The following is a 19,039-nucleotide window of genomic DNA, read 5'->3' as shown; positions in this document are numbered from 1 at the left end:
ATGAGTTGGTATCCTTTTCATCTGGTTTCCCAAGGCAAATTCAGCCTGGATTTTTCCTTTTGAACGAGAACTAAAAGAAACATATGCTCCTTTCTTCTAAGCTGATGGTAAAATGAGGTTTATTTACTACTCTGCTGTTAACATCACATCCATTATAAGCGTGTTTCCTGTCAGCAGAGTTCAAACTGGAGATGATTTTGTGGATTTCATGCCTGATATGAGCTCTCTCTGCTGGATATGCAGGGCAGTATATCTGGCCTGGGAAGCACTATTGATTTCATTTTCTTCATGACAGGACGCCTGTATATATCAATGCAGTGATTTTGTGTCTATTGGGCACATTGCAAATTAGATCTGTGATCTGAGCCCGGCTGGTTCAATGCACATGAAATATATAAATAATAAAAATGAATCAAAACTTAATTATGTGTGACTCAACCGCACACAGTTCATTAATGGCGGGGACTCAACAAGAAGCTCTTTGAACTTTGAGTGTGTGTGTCAACACCGTCGCTAATCGTATCACCCTCAATTAACTTTACTTCTTACTACTGGATAAAGCTCCTCGGAGGGGGGACAGAGTCAGGGGGAGAGAGGGTGAGAGGAGAGGGGAGGATTTCAGTGTGTGTGCCCCCTACCCTACCCCATCCCTCCTCCACCTCCCCCCCTATCTCTTTACAGGACTGCCAGCCCGTCTAGAGTTATTCCAGGAATGCGTTGAACATGGCTGCCGCGATGAAGGCGCAGAAAACGGGACTGCTGGAACTTCGAGTGACCGTGGACCGCTGGATCCGGGTGTTGGGTACTCTAACCGAGGACACGCTGGCAGTAAACCCCGGGGAGGGTGCAGAGGAGCCCGCAAAGCCCAGCCCGAGTCCCGCCGGTGCTATCAACGGAGACCCCCCGAACCTAAGCTCGTCCCCGGTCCCGGAAACCATCACCAACGTGAAGCGCACCGTGCGAGTTACCAAGCAAGATGTTGGAGGACTCGGAATCAGTATCAAAGGTAAAGACATATTACAAAACAATAATATATAAACGGATAACTTCTCTTAACGGCGAGTCAGCGTCCGTTAGCACAAGTTTTTGGCGAGGAGTTGGGAGTGCGACGACGGCGACAACACGACCGTTGACTTGTCAGTTAACTTTAGCTAACTTAAAACTGACCGATAATTTCAGCTTCGCCATTTTGTTTAGACAAATTATTATTCTTATTTTAACTCACAGTTAATAAATGTAGGACTGTACGTGAGTTTGCACAGAGGAAAAACTGACAGCTGTGATTATCTCACGCTGTCCCCTCACCTCAACGGGGAACCATTTCAGTGTCCCAGACTCACCGGAGATGGCAATTAGCTTGTGTCCTGTAATCTCAGGCTAGCTGTGTGACAGTGAGGCTTCACACACACTGTCCCAACACATGGTGAAACTCAAAGTTAATCGGTTCAGGTTGATAAAGGGTGGAAAACACGTTATTTTGATTAGTTTGTGTGATTCTTTTTTCAGAAACAATCAGAACAAGCTTTTTAGGAGGATTTATAGCTAACAATAATGTCTTTAATATTAGTTATAGGTCTAATAGGCTCACTAAAGCCAAAGGATGACATGTTAAAGGAACACTTCACCCCCAAAATGACAATTTGCATATCTTGAATACCTTACCTTACCATACCTTGAATTTGAAAAGAAAACCTTTCTTGCATGCCTCCATGGAAAACAGTGAACATATTGATATATTGATTGATTGGGGACCATGTTTAACAACAGCAAAACTACAAGCTTTCAAAACATTTGCTTACAAACTCTCACACAGCTCCTGCAGTATAACTAAATCATATTTATTCAGTTGTGTGCTCAGTAGTGTGGACTCTGTAGTTTGGACACTTTCTGCGGTAGATAGACATTAGCGTTCTGGAGAAATCCAGTATTCATCTCAGTATCGCCCCAATTTCTGATTAAGTGGAAATGATAACAAAAATATTCATCCCTACAACAGTAAATACTTTTTCCCTAACCTGATATGAAGTGTGTGCTGCACATACAAGCATTTTTGATGATCACCTCGGACCGGTCCTTTCATCTGATCGCATTTAACCATAGTTGTCTTTTTTTTGTTGACGGGCGGTAGCTAGTATGCGATGAAATTTAAGTCGTGAGCCATGACTCCTATTCTGGCTCCCAGTAACACAACAAGATGACATTTTAAGACTCCTATGTAGCCTACAGCCCTGTGGTGGCGAGTCGTGTTTTGACTACAGCTAACAATCATTGTGACGTCGGCCTAAAATGGTCTATTTGCTTTGCTCATGGATGTATTAAGAGACCTAGATACAGCATTGGAGGCGGGCCCCTTTTCATTTGTATTAAAGTTGCTAAGTGGTGCATGAAGCGAAAAAGACTTTCCAAATGTTATCAGACCGAATGGATTAGGTTGTGACGTTCACTGATTTAGAAACACATCTTCCCCAATGTAAGTCTATAGGAAAAAGTCTTTTTGGTTTTTCCAGTGGCACCAGGTGACGGACCACGAAAATCACAGTACCATTGTTTGGCCTCTACTTAAATTGGCTTCAAAGCCTGGCACACTTTGCTGCTTTAATACATACACACACTTTTAAACGTTTGACTGCTGGCCTCATCTCTCAGGGTGGGTCTTTCGAGTCAATGCAGCTTTGATTGGCACCTTTTGGACCAATTATTCAAGAGAAATCATGAAAAAGCTACCTGGAGACATGGTGAAAGCTCATCGTACTCCAGACAGGTGCTGTTTTCAACTCACGGAAAAGGTGAGACTTAAAAGGCAGTATGACCATATTTATTGAGCTTTATCATGATTAAAATCAACCTGATAATAGTGTTTTGCTGACACAGGCTCAACCCTCCCTGGAGTGTCAAGTCACAGAATCCTGTCTCTTGCCATGTTTGTGCAACACACAGTGGAAATTCACCCTGATTTCTCTCAAATTAATGAAGTAGATGTTTCTTGGGTGGTCAAAAGATAAAAAGAGGAAAAAGTGATGGGATCTGGGAGTATTTATTTAAATAATTTATGTCAAAAGGACAGGTATCTGGAATACTGTGATGTCCAAAATACAGTGAGTCTATGTTACTTCCTAAACACATTTCTCTTAAAAACCTTTGTATTGGAGTCTGCTTTGAAGAGAGCATAGAGAAGTTTCACTTTCAGTTCAGTTTTAAATAGTAAGGGGTGTTGGGAAGTACTGAGCATACGACTGGATAAATGAGACTTGGATAATAATGCACACAAGAGTGTTTGCAAATGGATGTTTTGATACAGTTTTGCTGATGTTAAAGGTGCTCTCCAATCAGATAGTAAATCGACATGTTTGCAGTTTTGCATGGAGGCATGCAAGACAAAAAGGTTTTCTTCACCAATTCAAGGTTACACTGTGTGACTCATTTGATACATTTTGTGGGTGAAGTATTCCTTTAAATGTAATACTAATCCTTCTTTTTGTTTGAGATTAATATGAGTTATTCATGACTCCAATAAAATCACTAAAGCCAGAGCGGTTGAGTTGAGACTACCTTCCTGTGTGGTCCCAACATGTTATAAACCAAGACAAACAAAAACATATCAACTCTTAGTAACTGTACAGTTGTTTGCATAATAAACACTTATATTTTATCTGTATTTTAATTTCAAGCCATATATTTGAACGGTGCTTACACCTGCTGTAAACAAAGTCATGTCACTGAAAAGTATGACTGTACCAGTTAAGTACTACATAGAGAAAAGTGGAGTCACAGAAACTAGAGTAAATCCATCACTGTTTCCACAAGATATAAACTGCTTTGCTAAAAGATTTTTTTGCTGATTAACTGTCTTTGAATGAGCAAAGATGCGTCTATATCCCACTGCTGCTACATCATAGTTACACCAGCATTAGTCCTATAACCTCTCCATGGGAAAAGGTCGCGACCTTGCCATATCTTACAAGCCAGGCTTACATACCTGCGCTGTGTACCATTCAGCGGCAGATAAAAGCCTTTTCCTTGTCCTGTTTCCTCGACCTGCAGCAACAGGCTATTATCTCGCTGGAGATCTCAGTATAAAGAAGACTAGGAATGGCTCAGCTTTGGGAAGCTATGTAAATACAGAAGATAAAAGGGACAGCATGGCGATAATGCAGTCTGAGCTATGTTTTGATTTTGATGTTTCCTAGAGGCATCTGATATTGTTTTCCCATTTTATTTCAGCTCAAATTTGTAGGCTGAACCAGATAGACTGACATTTTTACACTGCTTGTCTGCTTTAAGTTGCCTTTTGCAAATTTATATCACTATTGCAGTTTAGTTACCAATTTATTCATCTGTCTTCCTGGCTTAAACTAGACCTGTTAAGTTGTAACTGCCACTTTTCTTTGGTTTGTGATTCATGTGGTTCATCACGACAATAATGGTGAATAATGGACCTGCATTCGGATATGTACAGTATGTGCATTGTGTTTGAATGTAAAGCCTGCACCTGTTAACAGGTCTCCAGTCTGCACGTATTGACTGGTGGGGTCGATTTGACGGACAGCTGTAGACTCCATTGTCATATAGCAAAGATGGTTCATCATTGGAGCAGCTGGTGGCATGTTAATATAAGCTCCCCCACGCTGCCACCGCCACCAACAACAACAAAGCCAGCCCCTAATGACATAAATGTAATGTCCATCTTTGTAGAAATGGGTGGCTTTGAAAATCAGACAGCATGTTATTAAAACAAAATCATAGCTGGCACCCTGCCGGCGTGACATTGTTGTGATGCCGGGTGTTCAAAGGCGACAATGAAGGGAGGGGAGGTAGAAGGGTCTGGAAGAGGGATAGAAAGAGAAAGGCAAAAGGCTCAAAGAGCAAGCATGAAACATGACTTGGAACAAACCATAGAGGTCAAATGAGTAGAAAGGAAGAAAAGATTAAAAAAAAAAGGAGTAGGAAATAGTACGGTGTGAAAAAGAAACAGGGAAGCAAATGAAAGTAAAGGGCGAAGTTGTTGTGGGCTAGCTGACACCACATTGTGAACAGCTGAGAGTGAGCAGCCCACAGAAGGCAGTTGTCATTGGCCAAAGATGAAAGCTATGTGGCTGGGAGTGGAGTACTCCACTAGTGTTAATTTTAGGGAGCCCACCCCAGCTTGCAGAGGAAAGCATGGAGGCAGTCAACCTTTACTCTCACATGTCTAAATTTAAGAGGGGAGGCTAGGAAGTGAGGCTCCAGATCTCTAGACGGGCCCACTGGTCAGAGTGAAGTACAGTGTGTGTCTGCAGATCTGGGTGTAACACTTTGGTGTGAGGAGTGGTACCACAATTAAAGTCACAGTGACAGCACCTCAAAAAGATGATTTTGATTTAATAGCTTCCCTGGCATTGTTTAAACTGTAACAGTGTGTTTTATCCCAGCTAGATGTGACTTCATGCACGTTATAATCAATGCTAGTATTTTTAGAGCAAACATAATGAAGCCATGTTTTGATGCCTCAAAGTCTTTTGTCACAGAACACCTCAGATGTGCACACAGACAATATTTTTTGTCAGGTAACAAGGCGCAGGTGCAGCGTTATGCAACAAATCTATTATTCTCTCCAAATGTGGCTGTGCACGTTCGTCAGGAACATGTAACCGCATTATTTCGAAGGTTTGTGTTGTACTTTTTTTTCCTGTTGTTTGCTCCAGTGTTCATTAGCACTGCACGCAACTCAGCGGATGAAGTTTGCCCAAGTTAAGTGCTGATCACACTGAATTCTTTGAAAGGAGCATTATCACAACAACACAGACTGTTAGCAAAAAATTACCTAATTAGGTACATGTCAGTTTTGTATAAACCAGTACCATTCATTTACCTGTCATGGGGTAGCTCCGGTGGCTCCACCCCACCTCCGCCACCGCCACCCTCCTGTCAGCTGAGTGACGGGCTGCCAGCTGGAGGGTGCTGAACTGTGTTTGACATGAAAAGTTGAAGGCGAAAAAAAAAAGGTTGGTGTTGGAAGGGAGTATGGGAGGATTAGGGGGTTGTGTGGGAGTGGCAGACATATTGACGTTATTTTTCCTACAATATGTCAGCGATGTTTCAGATAGGAAGTAAACGTGAAAGTATGGGTAGAAAAGGAAGGAAAATAAAGGTTGAAAAGCGTGCTGTGTCTGGTGCTTGTCACTGTTGTAGACGCTCACCTCTCGGCTGTCCCAAGGTCAGACTTAATAATTTGTCAAAGCGGAAGGTGAAAAAAAAATCTTCTAAAGGGATAGATCTTTTGAAGCAGGGTTGTATGAGGTGCTTATCCACAGTAGGTGTATTACAGACAGTAGATGTCAGTCTGGAGGCCCCCAGTTTAGAGAAGCAGGTTTGAGTCTGGCACAGGAGCTAAGCAATGTACTGCCATGCAGGGGTCGGCTACAAAACCTGTTTTAGCCACCTATGAAAGGCCCCACCTAGAAAATATAAATAAAAGTTAAAGTGTATGCTATATTTAGAACATTTTCACTGCTTTACATTACGGTCACAGTGATTTCCAAGTGGGAACTGAAGTCGTTATATCCCTGTCTTTTAAAGCCTAGTTCACATCACACGATTTTCACCCTGATTTTACGTCGTGGAGACTATCATAATCTTTTGAGTGTTCATACCTGGCGACGTGCGTTTCTGTCATCGGGAGTCTCGGCAACTGCGTTACGACCTGTGTGTGCACACCACAAGATTTCTCCACCGAGCTCCTCAGCGACAGAGCCCCAGATAACGCGGTGACGTCACCAAACTTGGAGACGTCACATCGTAAGGGCATGGATATTCTTCCCAGTGTTGAATCAGATCTGCCTCCAGGGCCTGGGTCCAAACACAATGCGCTCCCCGTGATCCTGTGGACACCGCCATTGTTGTTGTTGCTTGCCGGCTTGTCAGTGCTGCCAGATCTTGGGAGAGAAACAAGCAACCAGGGCCATGGAAACAAGCCCAAAAGAAGCGACGGATATATATTTAGAGAAAGGCGACGTTTAGAGAGCAAGCCAAAATAAGCAACTCCACTTTAGAAACAAGCCCAAAAAAAAGCAGCCTGCGACTACCAATATTTGTAAGCGACTTTACAAAAAAACAAGCCCAAAGTCGTGGCTAATAAGCGGACCTGGCAACCCTTATTGCCGGCTTGTCCTCCTCACATTTCTTCCGTCCTCCTGCACGCTGACGTGGGAAGTATCCCGCCTCTTATTGGCTGATGCTCTTTGCCAGTCGTGTCACACTTTTTCAATTTTCTAGCATGCCAGATATCCAGTCCCAGTCACAGACGAGGGGGCGACTTGCTCGTAGGCTTGTTCACATATGAGGACTCGTTGTGGCAGACTATCTGCCGACTCGCCTCCGACCCAAGGTGGCTCCCAAGATCCTCTGCGACGTCAAAATCGCGGTGAAAATCATGTAATGTTAATTAGTCTGAAGCCAGACTCCATAGAAAAAAACAGGGATTTAACATCACTAAACACAGGGGCTGCTGGTCTACCACTGCCTCGATCAGTTATATAGTTTGTGATATTGTGACTTTGGTGTTTTAAAGGGGTAGTTCAGCTTCCCCAGAGTCACACAATAGTACAAAGAAACTAACCTATCAAGGCTGTGGTAGACCAGCAGCTCCCCTGTGTTCAGCAAGCCAAAATTACTGTTTTTGCCAATGGAGTCTGGTGGTTTTGACGAGAGCATGGTTGGAAAACTGAAGCCAATAATGGCTACCCTGTCGGTATGGGCTGTCTGACGGAATGGTAAAGCAATTAAAATGGCTGTCAATAGAGACTACATTCAAACTGGTGTAGATTTGGTGGATCTTAGGTGGCTTAAATATGTTTTGCAGCTGCCCCTGTCCACAGCAGTACATCGCTAAGCTTCCATGATGACACTCCTGCCACTTCTCCAAATTGGGAGTGTGCCAACTGCAATCTACTATACTTAATACCCCCACAAACCCCACTTCAAAAAAATCTGTACTATCCCTTTAATCATCACTTACATCAAGTCATTTCTTCTCCTTATCAGTCCAAAAATCTACAATTAATATGTGTGATTGGCCGTACATCATTTGGAGGCAGATGCCAAGTCATTTGGACACAAATATAATCCTCTCATCGCTTTGACACCGATGTCACTATTATCCTCCGACTGTCTCAAATGACTGGGCTGTCTTCTACCGACTTGTTTGACCATTTGCTTTAAATAGATCCTCGACATAAATTTCCACCATTCATCAAGCTAAAGGAGAGAGCACTGCAGTTGGCAAAGTGGGAAGTGCTGTTGTGAGCACTTTATTAGCATGGGTTTGGTACGTGAGATATTAGCATGTCAGTTTTAATGAAGCTGAAAGGTCGCCGGCCGTGTCTTTTACTGCCGATGACTGGTGAAGTCTGAAGACCCTTAAGTTTTGTGGTTGAATCAGCAGCCCAGCAGTAATGTAGTATGTACTGTAGTTGTTTGGCATAGCTTTCTATTGATTTTACTTTCTGAAATGTTTTCATCTTTAGTTAGTGCACATCGGGGAACAACTGTTAACTTTTTTTTTTCACTGTTAATTCTATAAATACTTGAAATCTATTGGAGCTGTCCTGCACATTTGACCCAGTGGTCATTAATTGCTGGATGCCTGTTAAATCTTTAAACCCTTCATGTAGGCGGTACAGACAAAACGTCTGTGGTTTATGTGTTACTAATTATACTATGGATTCCTTAAGCACTCACAGAAGATTATAGAGCAATGTAATTCACTACACTTTCTATGGTAGTGCAAATTAAGGGCAAAGGTATCCTGAAGGTTAGAGGAGTAACTTGTGACTGGAGGGCATTCAAATTCAATCCCCAGATCAGCTGGGAAGATTTGGATGGGGGCGGTAAGCAAGACACTGGCTTCACAGGGCAGCAGAGCATTTAACTTGACATTCAGAACCATACATTTATCATTATTATTTTTCCATCTTAATTGTGTTAGATCAGAGACTTGCCAATAAGTAGCCTACAGGCATCTGTTAGCACAGCTTTTGAGAAACAAGCAGTGTCATTACTTCAAATCAGATTCACTTGCAGTCGCTTTTTTCTCATATTCAGAGAAGTATTTCACTGTTAAGATGGTCTTCTAATAAAACAAGGCTGTCTGTGCAGTAGAAAGATGCAACTACTTTTTAAGTTGGTGCTACACAACCAGAGAAAACAGAGAGAAAGGGCGGTGGCATTCACTTTTGCTCAAGAGGTAGTAAACCTACAACTACTAGAATACACTGCACCACACCACACCAGACCAATAAATGCTCCTGCTAGTTGGTGAGACAATGCAAGCATGTCTGTTTCAACACAGGAAACAATGGCGGCTGGCTGGCTGGTAACAAACAATGCTGAATTACAGTTTAAAAGTAAGCTAAAATATGTTTTAAGAGAGAAAAATACAATGCAGTAACAGAATCTTGGTTCATTTTTTATCAGCACTGCTTAGCTTTACCGTTTGATTTCCGTAGAGGGGCGGGTCTCTCGCTTGATCCACTTCTATATTCTCTGTGTTCGTAGTGGCGGGCATACGAAAATGCAGAAGTAGAATCTGTAGTTTGAGGATTTGAGCAAGGACATGAGCAGGGAGATCTGGGTGCTGGTGAGATGGAGGGAAGTTTACCACAGTTCATTTACACATCCTACCAACATTGTTATGATACAGAGCTGGTTGAAAATCTGCAAAGTTGAAACATTTTGAAAGTGGTAGCTCCACTTTTGTGGTCACGTCTTGTCTGTTTTGTTGACTTACTTGGAGATAAATTGCTACAAAAAGCTTCTAGAGTTGGCATGGCACTGTAATCTTTGTTTACAGTATGTCCCTGCATACCGGTAATCTCCTTTATCCTTGATAATGTTACTTATGCTAAAGATGTTTAATTGTTACAGTGTGTGGACAAATCAGCAAACCTAGTGTTCTGCACAGCTGTTTATACAGCATGTCACATGCAAAATGCAGGGTTTGAAATTAGCACCATCCACTAGGCAAATGCTGGTAAAGATTTACTTCACTCACCAGCCTAAAAACAAAGATAATCTGTTGAGTGGCTGGTAGAGTTTTGAATCCACCAGCTACAGTGGCAGGTGGATGAAAAAGTGAATTTCCAACCCTGATAAAATGTACAATTCATTACTGTTGAAGGAACTCACAGGCTCACTTGGTGCTGACTCATCAACTGAGCTGTCCTTCTTATCAGTATTTGGGGATTTTATTAGCACAGGACACCAGAGGACCAAGTGAGTGTCAGAGTATCAGAGAGCACTGATCAGACCAGCAGTTCCTCAGCAATACAATCACACATAAAGTTAATAGTAGTAGAGTTGCAGCTTCTCCCCTGGGATATTGTACACACACAGTCTACCATGTCCTCCTACAGAGCCAAATATTTTGGCTCTCCTTACAAACCCAGCAATCTCCCTTTGTTACAAATCATAGTGAAGTCAGCTTTAACACAAGACAGTTTGATTTGCAGCACGTTGCGGTACAGTTCAGTTCGGTATGCTTTTTTTCCGTTTCCTCTGTGAAAAGTTGTGGATGGTACCAATGGAACCGTTCCGTACCGTCCCCATTTTTGGCCCCCCCTCTGTTGGGGTACCTAGCACACAGATCTGGTACTAAAAGGTGGAGCTGTGGACACTGCAGTCTGGTCAATAGCGGATGGTCACTCTGTTCAGGGCTGAGTTGTGGCTGGTTTTGAGGCTCATGTAACCACTGTTCATACCGTGGAGAGTTTTAATAGACTGTACAGTAACTATAAAATGAAAGGATGTTTTGCTGCCTCTTGCAGCAGCCGCAGTCGGAGAAAAAGATAACTTAATTCACTGGGCCGACTGCCGGCAACTTTTAAGGTGGAACATTAACTTGTTATATTACTCAATGCATGAGTTGCAGAAGTGAATCCATCAACACACCTTACATTTCTGTGACAACTTTGACCATTACTTTAGTTTTTATATGGCATACACTTTTATTGATGAGTGGATCTTCAAGTCGTTCCTGTGGGCTCCAGCAACACTTAACCCCTGAGCTTGCCTTAGAAGGCTTAAATCCACAAACCCACACATTTTTGAATATCCCATGGAGAGAGACTCTCACTGCAGCCTGTTTTATTTGGTTCTGAAAATGTCAGCATGCAGCCTCGTTCTGTGGATGATAAATGGGGTGCAGACTTCCATCTGTGTCACCGCCCGGTAATGAGGAAATACAGTGAATGACAACAACCCTGCCTACGTGAAAGAGTACTGTTTGCCATGGAAACGCTAGGGTCTAGGTACCACGTCTGAAGGGTTACTTTTGGTTCCTAAGATACCATAAAAAGTGTTTGGTGGAAATGGGTGTAAAGTTTGTAGTGTTGGCTAGCAGTGTTATGGCAAACACCATGCTCATAACTTTTTGGCTCTTCTGCAGGGTCATCCATGCCGAGCAGTCAGAAACTGCAACCATGTCTCTTTAGAGGGTGTTAGGCGATGCTGAACATTTAAATGATACCCTCCTGTGTCCTCCGCTGATTAGCATTATCAAATAGAGGTTAATTTCTGACATGCTCAGGTCTCTCCAGGGTATTTAGCCTAACACATTAAATTGCTCTTTTTTATGAATTCAGTTCTTGTCTGACAGCCACAGCTCCACTTCTAACCACAGCTGCATGAATACTGTATGCTGTATAAATTGAACAGAGACAGAATATTGGTGCTTGAGAATTAGGTACAGTATTCAGATGTCCATTGCAGCACGTTCTTTTCCATCGCACTGTGCAGAACTTCATGTTGTTATCTTTATCATGGCAGAATGTCTTCATGTCTCCGTGCCAAATTCAAGTATATTTACTGTGCTTAGTGATTCAGAATATTCTGATTAAAGGTTTAATGAAATATATTGATAATAACACCACAAGTATTGCTGAAGGTCTCCTTCACCTCATCCTCACTTCAGCATTTCTATCAACACCTCACGATTCAGAGACTCAGTAAGCACAGGCCATCACCTTGCTTCTAACACTCAGTCATGCAGTAAACAACAATCTGATGTCACGGTGCGGTCAAGTAGCTGCTAAATCCCAGCACGTTGATTGACATGCACAGTAGAAGTGCGTGTCATCTCAGCCATGGTGTTTTTGTGTTGTTTTTTAATTAAGAGCATCAGGCAGTGGCCTCCAAAGAAAGACACATGAGTTAAATCTAAAAGGAATCACCCAGAGGAAGCAACCTGTGGAGGATGTATTTAAAATTAATTAAATGTAATCCTCTTGTAGATAATTTCTCACTAGCCCGAAGGCCAGAGTCCAACTGCCAGCTGACATTAATGACGATATTTCTCATGAAGAGTAGAGGCCCACAGCAAGAGGCAGATCCATCAGCTTACTAGCTGACCTTCGTTTAATGAGAGAGAGGGAGAGGAAGGGAGGGCGAGATGGGAAACTGTGGAAGTTAGTACAGGAGGGTAATCGCTGCTGTCTGTCTGTCCTCATATGCTCTCTGTAGTTTAGGGGACTGAGGTCACCTTAAATGCTCTAATTTGAGGATTGCAGTGATTGTGTGTACGACATGCAGGTGCTGGACACTGATGATGCACTGTATCTCTATAATAAATTAAGCTGTTAGCTTTGTCTTGGGTTTCTTTGTCAGTTATTATTCCTGGCGTCATTTCCCTCACTGTTACTTGCACACTCTACCTTCCAGTCTGAAGTTGGCATTTGCTGGCAGCATCATATTCCCACAGCCTCTAGCAACATGCCATATTCGATTTTGTCAGTGTACTGAAGCTTTTAGCATAAGCACTTGCACTTTGCATGGATTGTGTAAGTAGAAAATAACTTAATTCCCAGCTGCTCTGATAAAGCTGATCAGGGCCCAGAAGCTGTACTATGCAAGTGTGAATGGATGTGACTGTGTATAATGTGCAGTTACTGTATGTAAAGCAGCAGCAAGTTCTTGGTAAATGCACAAGATGAAACAGCAATGTTTTTCTCCTCTTGCCATGCAGGTGGGAAGGAGAACAAGATGCCGATCCTCATCTCCAAGATTTTTAAGGGCCTGGCTGCTGACCAGACCGAGGCGCTTTATGTTGGCGATGCCATATTGTCTGTCAATGGTTTTGACTTACGGGAGGCCACACACGACGAGGCTGTGCAAGCGCTGAAGAAAACTGGCAAAGAAGTCATCCTTGAAGGTAAGATATTTTTCATTCAGAAAATAAAAAGGAAACCCCAAAACTGACTCAGTCTTTCTGTCTTTGTATTCTTTCCATTTTGTCTGTGCTTCCACAGAGTGTCAGAAAACTAGGAGTTAAATCTGAGACACACTTGCAAAATATGTCACTTCTATCTGTGTTGCGTGACAAAGCAGTGCTTCATATGTCTTTAACAATGTAATCCTCAGAGCGGGACAGAACAAAAATCTTATCTTTCACGAAAAAGGAGCACTTCCCTGTCTACACTCCACGGCTCCAAATAGACACATAGATGGAAACGATGGGAACTTTTGATACCTTGATATGTTTTTCCTCCATTTCTCCAGCACTTTACTTGATTTTCCCTTAAGGGCCATATATGATGAGCTGAGAGAGACGATCTGTTAAGTCAGAACTTTGATCAGACTTCCTCGGAAACATCAAAATAATGAGTTGAACTGAAACAGCAAGAGGAAACCAAAGGCTCAAATTGTGCGAATATTGTTGTGGCTCACACCTCTGAGCGTCTCAGCATGCTAATGAGCAGTCTTTCCGACCATCAAACACTGTTGACACCGATAGAAAGTTCTTTGTTGCCGTTCGCGTCAGAACTGAGCGCTGTGGAGAACTTATAAGGTGAGACCTGCTGTGCATAGGAGGGTTTGCGGTGGAGTCAGCAGGTATTTTCAGGTGTTTTTTTTTTCCTTCTCACTTGCTGTTATTTAACTCACATGAGCTGCCAGAGCTCATGTACTGCATCTCTGTCCTTTTTCGGTCTAGTTTAGTCACTCGCTGGATGTGTTTATGCATATTTGCCTAAAAGCGCCGGTCTGCCAGCAGGTGTGAGACAACATGGCTAATCTGAGATGTGATCTTTAGCTGTGAGGACACAAGAAAGGGATTTAAAAATCAATCTTTCTTCTTGCCAACTGATTGCATCACAGGAATTCTGCATCTCCCACCAAGCTGACTTAAAGTCACTGGGCTGAATTGGAAATTCGCTCGCTACGAATGCACAGAGCGTCTAAAGGCACGAGTTTGAGTGATGTTTAATAGAGGACGTTACCACTCAAAAAGAATATGTTTCCATCAGGAATCATAAAAGTCCACGCTTTGTTGTTTTGCTTTTATTATTCTTTCTATTGATCTGTATATTCTCTGTGTCAAAGTCCGTGTTTTGAGAGAGAGCTCACCCACAGAGGCGAAACAGAGGCTAACAGTGATATTCAGTGATGTGAGTCGAGCTGACATTTGGTGCTCTCAACGTATACTTTCAGATGAAAACCTAGTATGTCCAGAAAGTGTTTTCAGGAACTATTAAAAAGCAACCTCTATAACATGTCTTTATGCTCTTCTAATAAACTGTAATAAGAACAACTCATTAAATCCGACATAAAGTTTCCGCTTTAGAGAATACATTTAAGAAAGCAACAGTAAGAGCGGAGTTGCCAGTTTTCCATGTGACAGCATTTCTGTGGGTTAGCTCGCACTGTGGGCCAGCCAGCATCAGTAACTTCAGTCAGCGGAGCAGATACAGCTGGAGCTACAGCCAGGGGAAATCATTGCAAATCCCCCTGCCTTACTTGTCCACAGTCAGGCAGAAAAGTGTTGATATCAGACGGCTCAACCAGCGCTGCTCTGTGATCCGTCATGTCAGGAATCATTTCATGGGTTTCCCTTCCCCCTGAGGACCTGATAGAGGAGTGAAGAGACGAAAGAGGCTTGGAGGCTCACTGAGGGGAGAGGGCTGAGTGTGTGTGTGTTTGTGTTTGTGAGTATTTATTTGATGTCCTGCGATTCGTTTGCTTGTGTCTGCCTGTCTGACCTGGAGATTGCAGGACTCCAGGATGCATATCTGTTGCGAGAGGCTTTGGAGTATTTTCAGGGAATAGAGGAAATAAAGAATGAAAGTTTTTGGTCAACACTTGAGGGCTATGAGCTTTCCAGCTGCAGTCTTTAAGATTCAGATTTTTCTCTTCCACGACTATTTGTGCATCATGAAAATACTTGTGAATACATATGACACGAAGTTCAAGTACAATGTTTATTTTGGTTTTGGCATTTTATCAAGATAGTCAGAAACACAGTCAGAAACTAACTCCTTCTTGGCACCACTACAGTGTTAAAGGTCAGGGTTACAGTCTTTCTTACATGTGCGCAGCAACAAACAAGCCACCACCGCTGTGCTCAAGGCACTTTTCATCGCTCTGTGAATCTCATAACACAGACGGCCTTGACTGAGATCAAGGAGAAGCTGCCTCCATCACATTCAAATATCTGGAATATGCAAACAGTAATTCTCGAATCTGTCAGATAATTACTTTCACAACATTTAGGGCAGCTACATAGGAAGCCTGATTGACATTCTGCGCTTGTGGCAGGATTTGTTCCTTTTTGACTCTTGGATGTCAAGAAGAAGAATTATTTGATCACCCGTGTTCAACAGATTTGCGCTCACTTAGATTAGCGCAGTTTTGATTGTTGCAGCAGCACATGTGAGGGATTAATGCTGAGCTCTGCCTCGTACCTGAAGCAGTATAATCAAGGTGAAGAGGGTTTTTAAGGTTAACATGTATTTCCTTTAGTCTGGAGCTAAAAGGTTATCTTCAAAATTGTTAACATGCATAGGATTAAAATGTCAGGAAAGAAAGAAAATTGCTTCTAAAATTGGTTTTGAAAAGAGTTAAGGGTTTCCGGCTGTGCAGATGTGGCACAGCTGGAACTTAGGCCTGTCACAGCAGTTTCTTCTGTTGTCCCAGAGTAGTAATAATAAACAATATTATTGGCATTTTAAACCATTTTATGCCACTGCTATATTGATTATTTAAGAGCATAGTGATGCAAGCGTACTCTTTCAAAGAGCAATGAACTTTTAAAGATGATTTTTTGCGGGGTATTTCGCCTTTATTAGACAGCACAGACAAAGATGACATGCAGCACAGTGTTAATTTTGGCAGCTATTTTCAATTTAGTCTTTGTCTGTAGATGAAAATAGTTAGCTTTAGGCTGCTTTCAGACCTAGAGTTGTCTTGCTTTGGTCTGAATCAGGGACTAATTCTGTTGCAAAGTTCCATAATTGCCTAGAGTTGGTTCGTGTTCTCATGGCAGCATTTACAAGCAGACCAGATAAAATGCCTGCGTGAGAAAGCTGCTCTTGATTGGTCAGAATTTCCATGCGGAAAAAAATCCAGGAAGTGAACAAAACGTTGAAGAAGAGTACACTTGCAAGATAAATGTGACACTTTCTAATGTCACAATGGAGGGACAACTACGCAGGTTGATTTTAGCGCTGCTCATCGTGGACTATATTGCTGTCATTGTTCATTTTAGTCAAACCATACAGTTTGAAAACAAGGCACGGCTCCAACTAGAAAACAATGTTTTGATGCCTTGGATGTGCTGAATGTGCATATTAAGGCAGTGCAGGAGGAGGCGCACATTAATAATGTGACTGCAGTTGGTTCGGATCGAGGTCGGAACACGTTCTCGCCACAAACGAACTGCACCAGAGTTCGTTTGTAACCGAGACCACCTCTTCAAGAAGGTCTCAGTCCAGTTCTTTTGGTGTGTGATTGTTGTGTTCAACCCTACCCAAACAAACTGTACTTAGGGGGCAACTTGGTTTGACTGAACCGAACCAAACAGGACAGGTGCGAAAGCACCATAAGTCACATTTTAGTTCATTTATCCTTTATAGTTTTAGTCTACTTTTAGTTGACGACAACTCCAAACTTTTAGTTAATGTTCCCCAGTTTTAGTTGACAAAAGTCATGACATTTTAGTCAGCTTCAGTCAGTACTTTTAGTCAAAAATATTTTTTCTCTTTAAACTAATTCAGTTAGGCTAATACAGGTATCAGAAATTGGAATCAAGGTGACAGGTTGTATCAAGTGTTGAAATTTCCTGATTTTTTTTTTACAGCTACAAATAATTTCTACATATTTACAAACTTGCATTTTACTAGCAGAGTTTGTGACAGGTTTAAAGAATGATTTACCAGCCCACACTGATCATCATTTAAAAAAGCTCAACATGGCTCTATTTATGGTCTTAAAAACTTTGAGACCTTAAAAAACTACTTGTAGACAACTAGACAACTTGGATTTGTACCCAAGTTCACTGTATCTCTGACTTATCGATCCCACTGTTTAGAAGCAGCAGAATAACTTTTTTCTTCAACATGTTAGTCTGGAGGTTTAAACTCATCTTCTTAGAGAGTCAGTGGTTACAACTGGACCTTCAGCTCAGTCAGAGAAAACTCAGCTGAATTCAGACTGTTTACTTAGAGCTCAGCTACACTCACAGATAACCTGCCTGTCATACAGCGATCAAACCATAAACCTTCTCTAAACAGTCTGGATCTGAGTGAGTCTTGTGAGGATCAACAGATGAGAAGTCCAGCGGCTGGAGGCTGCTCCCTGTGCTGTGGTTCAGTGGCTACAAGCTGAGCTAGCTGCTGACAACACTGCTGTAACTAACAGACTCCACAAATCCATTTAGCGGCTCCACCATCCACTGCCAGACACACGGCACCAGGGATGACGTTTTTGTGTAGGCCGACATGGAAGTTAGTGTAGCTCTGGTTCCCTCATCAAAAAGCCAATAGGATTTTGGTTTTTGGGTTATTGCAAATAAACATTTATGATACTTACATATGTTGTTCTGCAAGATAAGCTTTACAAATAAACATCACTATTATGAGTTTTGATGCCTAAATGCAGTCGCCAGAATTGAAAAGGCCAACTTTAGGCTAAAAACGAATTACCAGTCACATGACTAGTCTCATTTAGGCACTTGTTAGCAAGCATTTTTTAATGTACATAAAAGTTTCAGAATTTAAGAGTGATTGATGCTTGATTCAAATACTGGTTTTCTAGGGTTGCATGATATTGGATTTTTTGCCGATATCGATATGCCAATATACCGTATAACAATGGTACGGCCGATAACCGATACAGATATCAATATACCCACTTTTCCCCCACCTAATTGTAGTGATCATCAAGACTTTTCTGCGGAATTAACATAATATTATGCATGCGTACTCTTATTGTGATGGCCCGCCAGCAGATGGAGACATGAAATACAATACAATTCAATGTATGTCATATTCATTTATCATGCGAAATTTTTAAAAAAGCATGTTGGCCGATTTTGGCCAATGACGCGCCGATATAATCGTGCATCCCTAGTATTTACTGACCTATTTAATGTTGTAGAACAAGACGTGAAATGCTCTTAAGCTCGTGTTAACCACAGACCTTGTTTCAGGCATCTAACCAAAAACTCATTAAAAAAAAACACACTGACTTCGAGATGAGGGAACCAGGAGTGCTAAACTGATAACCCATTTCGTGGTTTTAGGACACATACCGGGAGCACTCTATTTACTACTGAATTGACCTATGGCTAAGCCACGCCCCCCTCCACTCACTCGGACAAACTATCAACATTCAGTGACCGGCGCTATGGCGCTGTCACAGTACACGGCATTTCACAGGAGGAAATTGATGATTTTTAGTGACATAACGATCAGATGTCATTGAAAGTAACCAAAAGGGCCTAAACTACGCACTGGAGGGATATATTAATCATTTTATTGTTGAGAAGGTCGATGAAAAGCTTAAATTACAAGCCAAAATTTACAGGTCACAGTGTAACGTTACGCTTGTGAACCGCATCTCGTTGCTGTCACCATAAAGACAAAAAGCTAAAGTGCCTCTGAAGTTAAGGTTTTTGGCTCAGAATATGAGAAAAGGATAACGGCCTTTTTACCATCTTTACCAAGAGTGCCTCTCCGTTAGTTTGGTGCTTCAGTATTTACACTGAATCATTCAGCATAACGTTTGCCAACCTTTG

The 19,039-nt window shown here is 42.1% G+C and overlaps 1 protein-coding gene across 1 annotated transcript in view; it reads left to right on the top strand.

Annotated features, from left to right (window-relative positions):
• Positions 1-392: 392 nt before the first annotated feature.
• snta1 (syntrophin, alpha 1) overlaps positions 393-19,039 on the top strand; it is a 56,175-nt gene continuing 37,528 nt past the window's right edge. The window contains exons 1-2 of the mRNA XM_050037230.1: positions 393-1,006; positions 12,995-13,180. Of these exons, the coding sequence (XP_049893187.1) occupies positions 724-1,006; positions 12,995-13,180 (469 nt within the window). The 5' untranslated portion in view covers positions 393-723. The remainder of the gene's footprint in view (positions 1,007-12,994; positions 13,181-19,039) is intronic.

The sequence above is a fragment of the Epinephelus moara genome, chromosome 24 (assembly GCF_006386435.1).
Source record: "Epinephelus moara isolate mb chromosome 24, YSFRI_EMoa_1.0, whole genome shotgun sequence".
Classification (NCBI taxonomy): Eukaryota; Metazoa; Chordata; class Actinopteri; order Perciformes; family Serranidae; genus Epinephelus; species Epinephelus moara.
The sequence above is the reverse complement of the archived record's forward strand: the minus strand, read 5'-3'. Positions and strand labels throughout refer to the sequence as shown.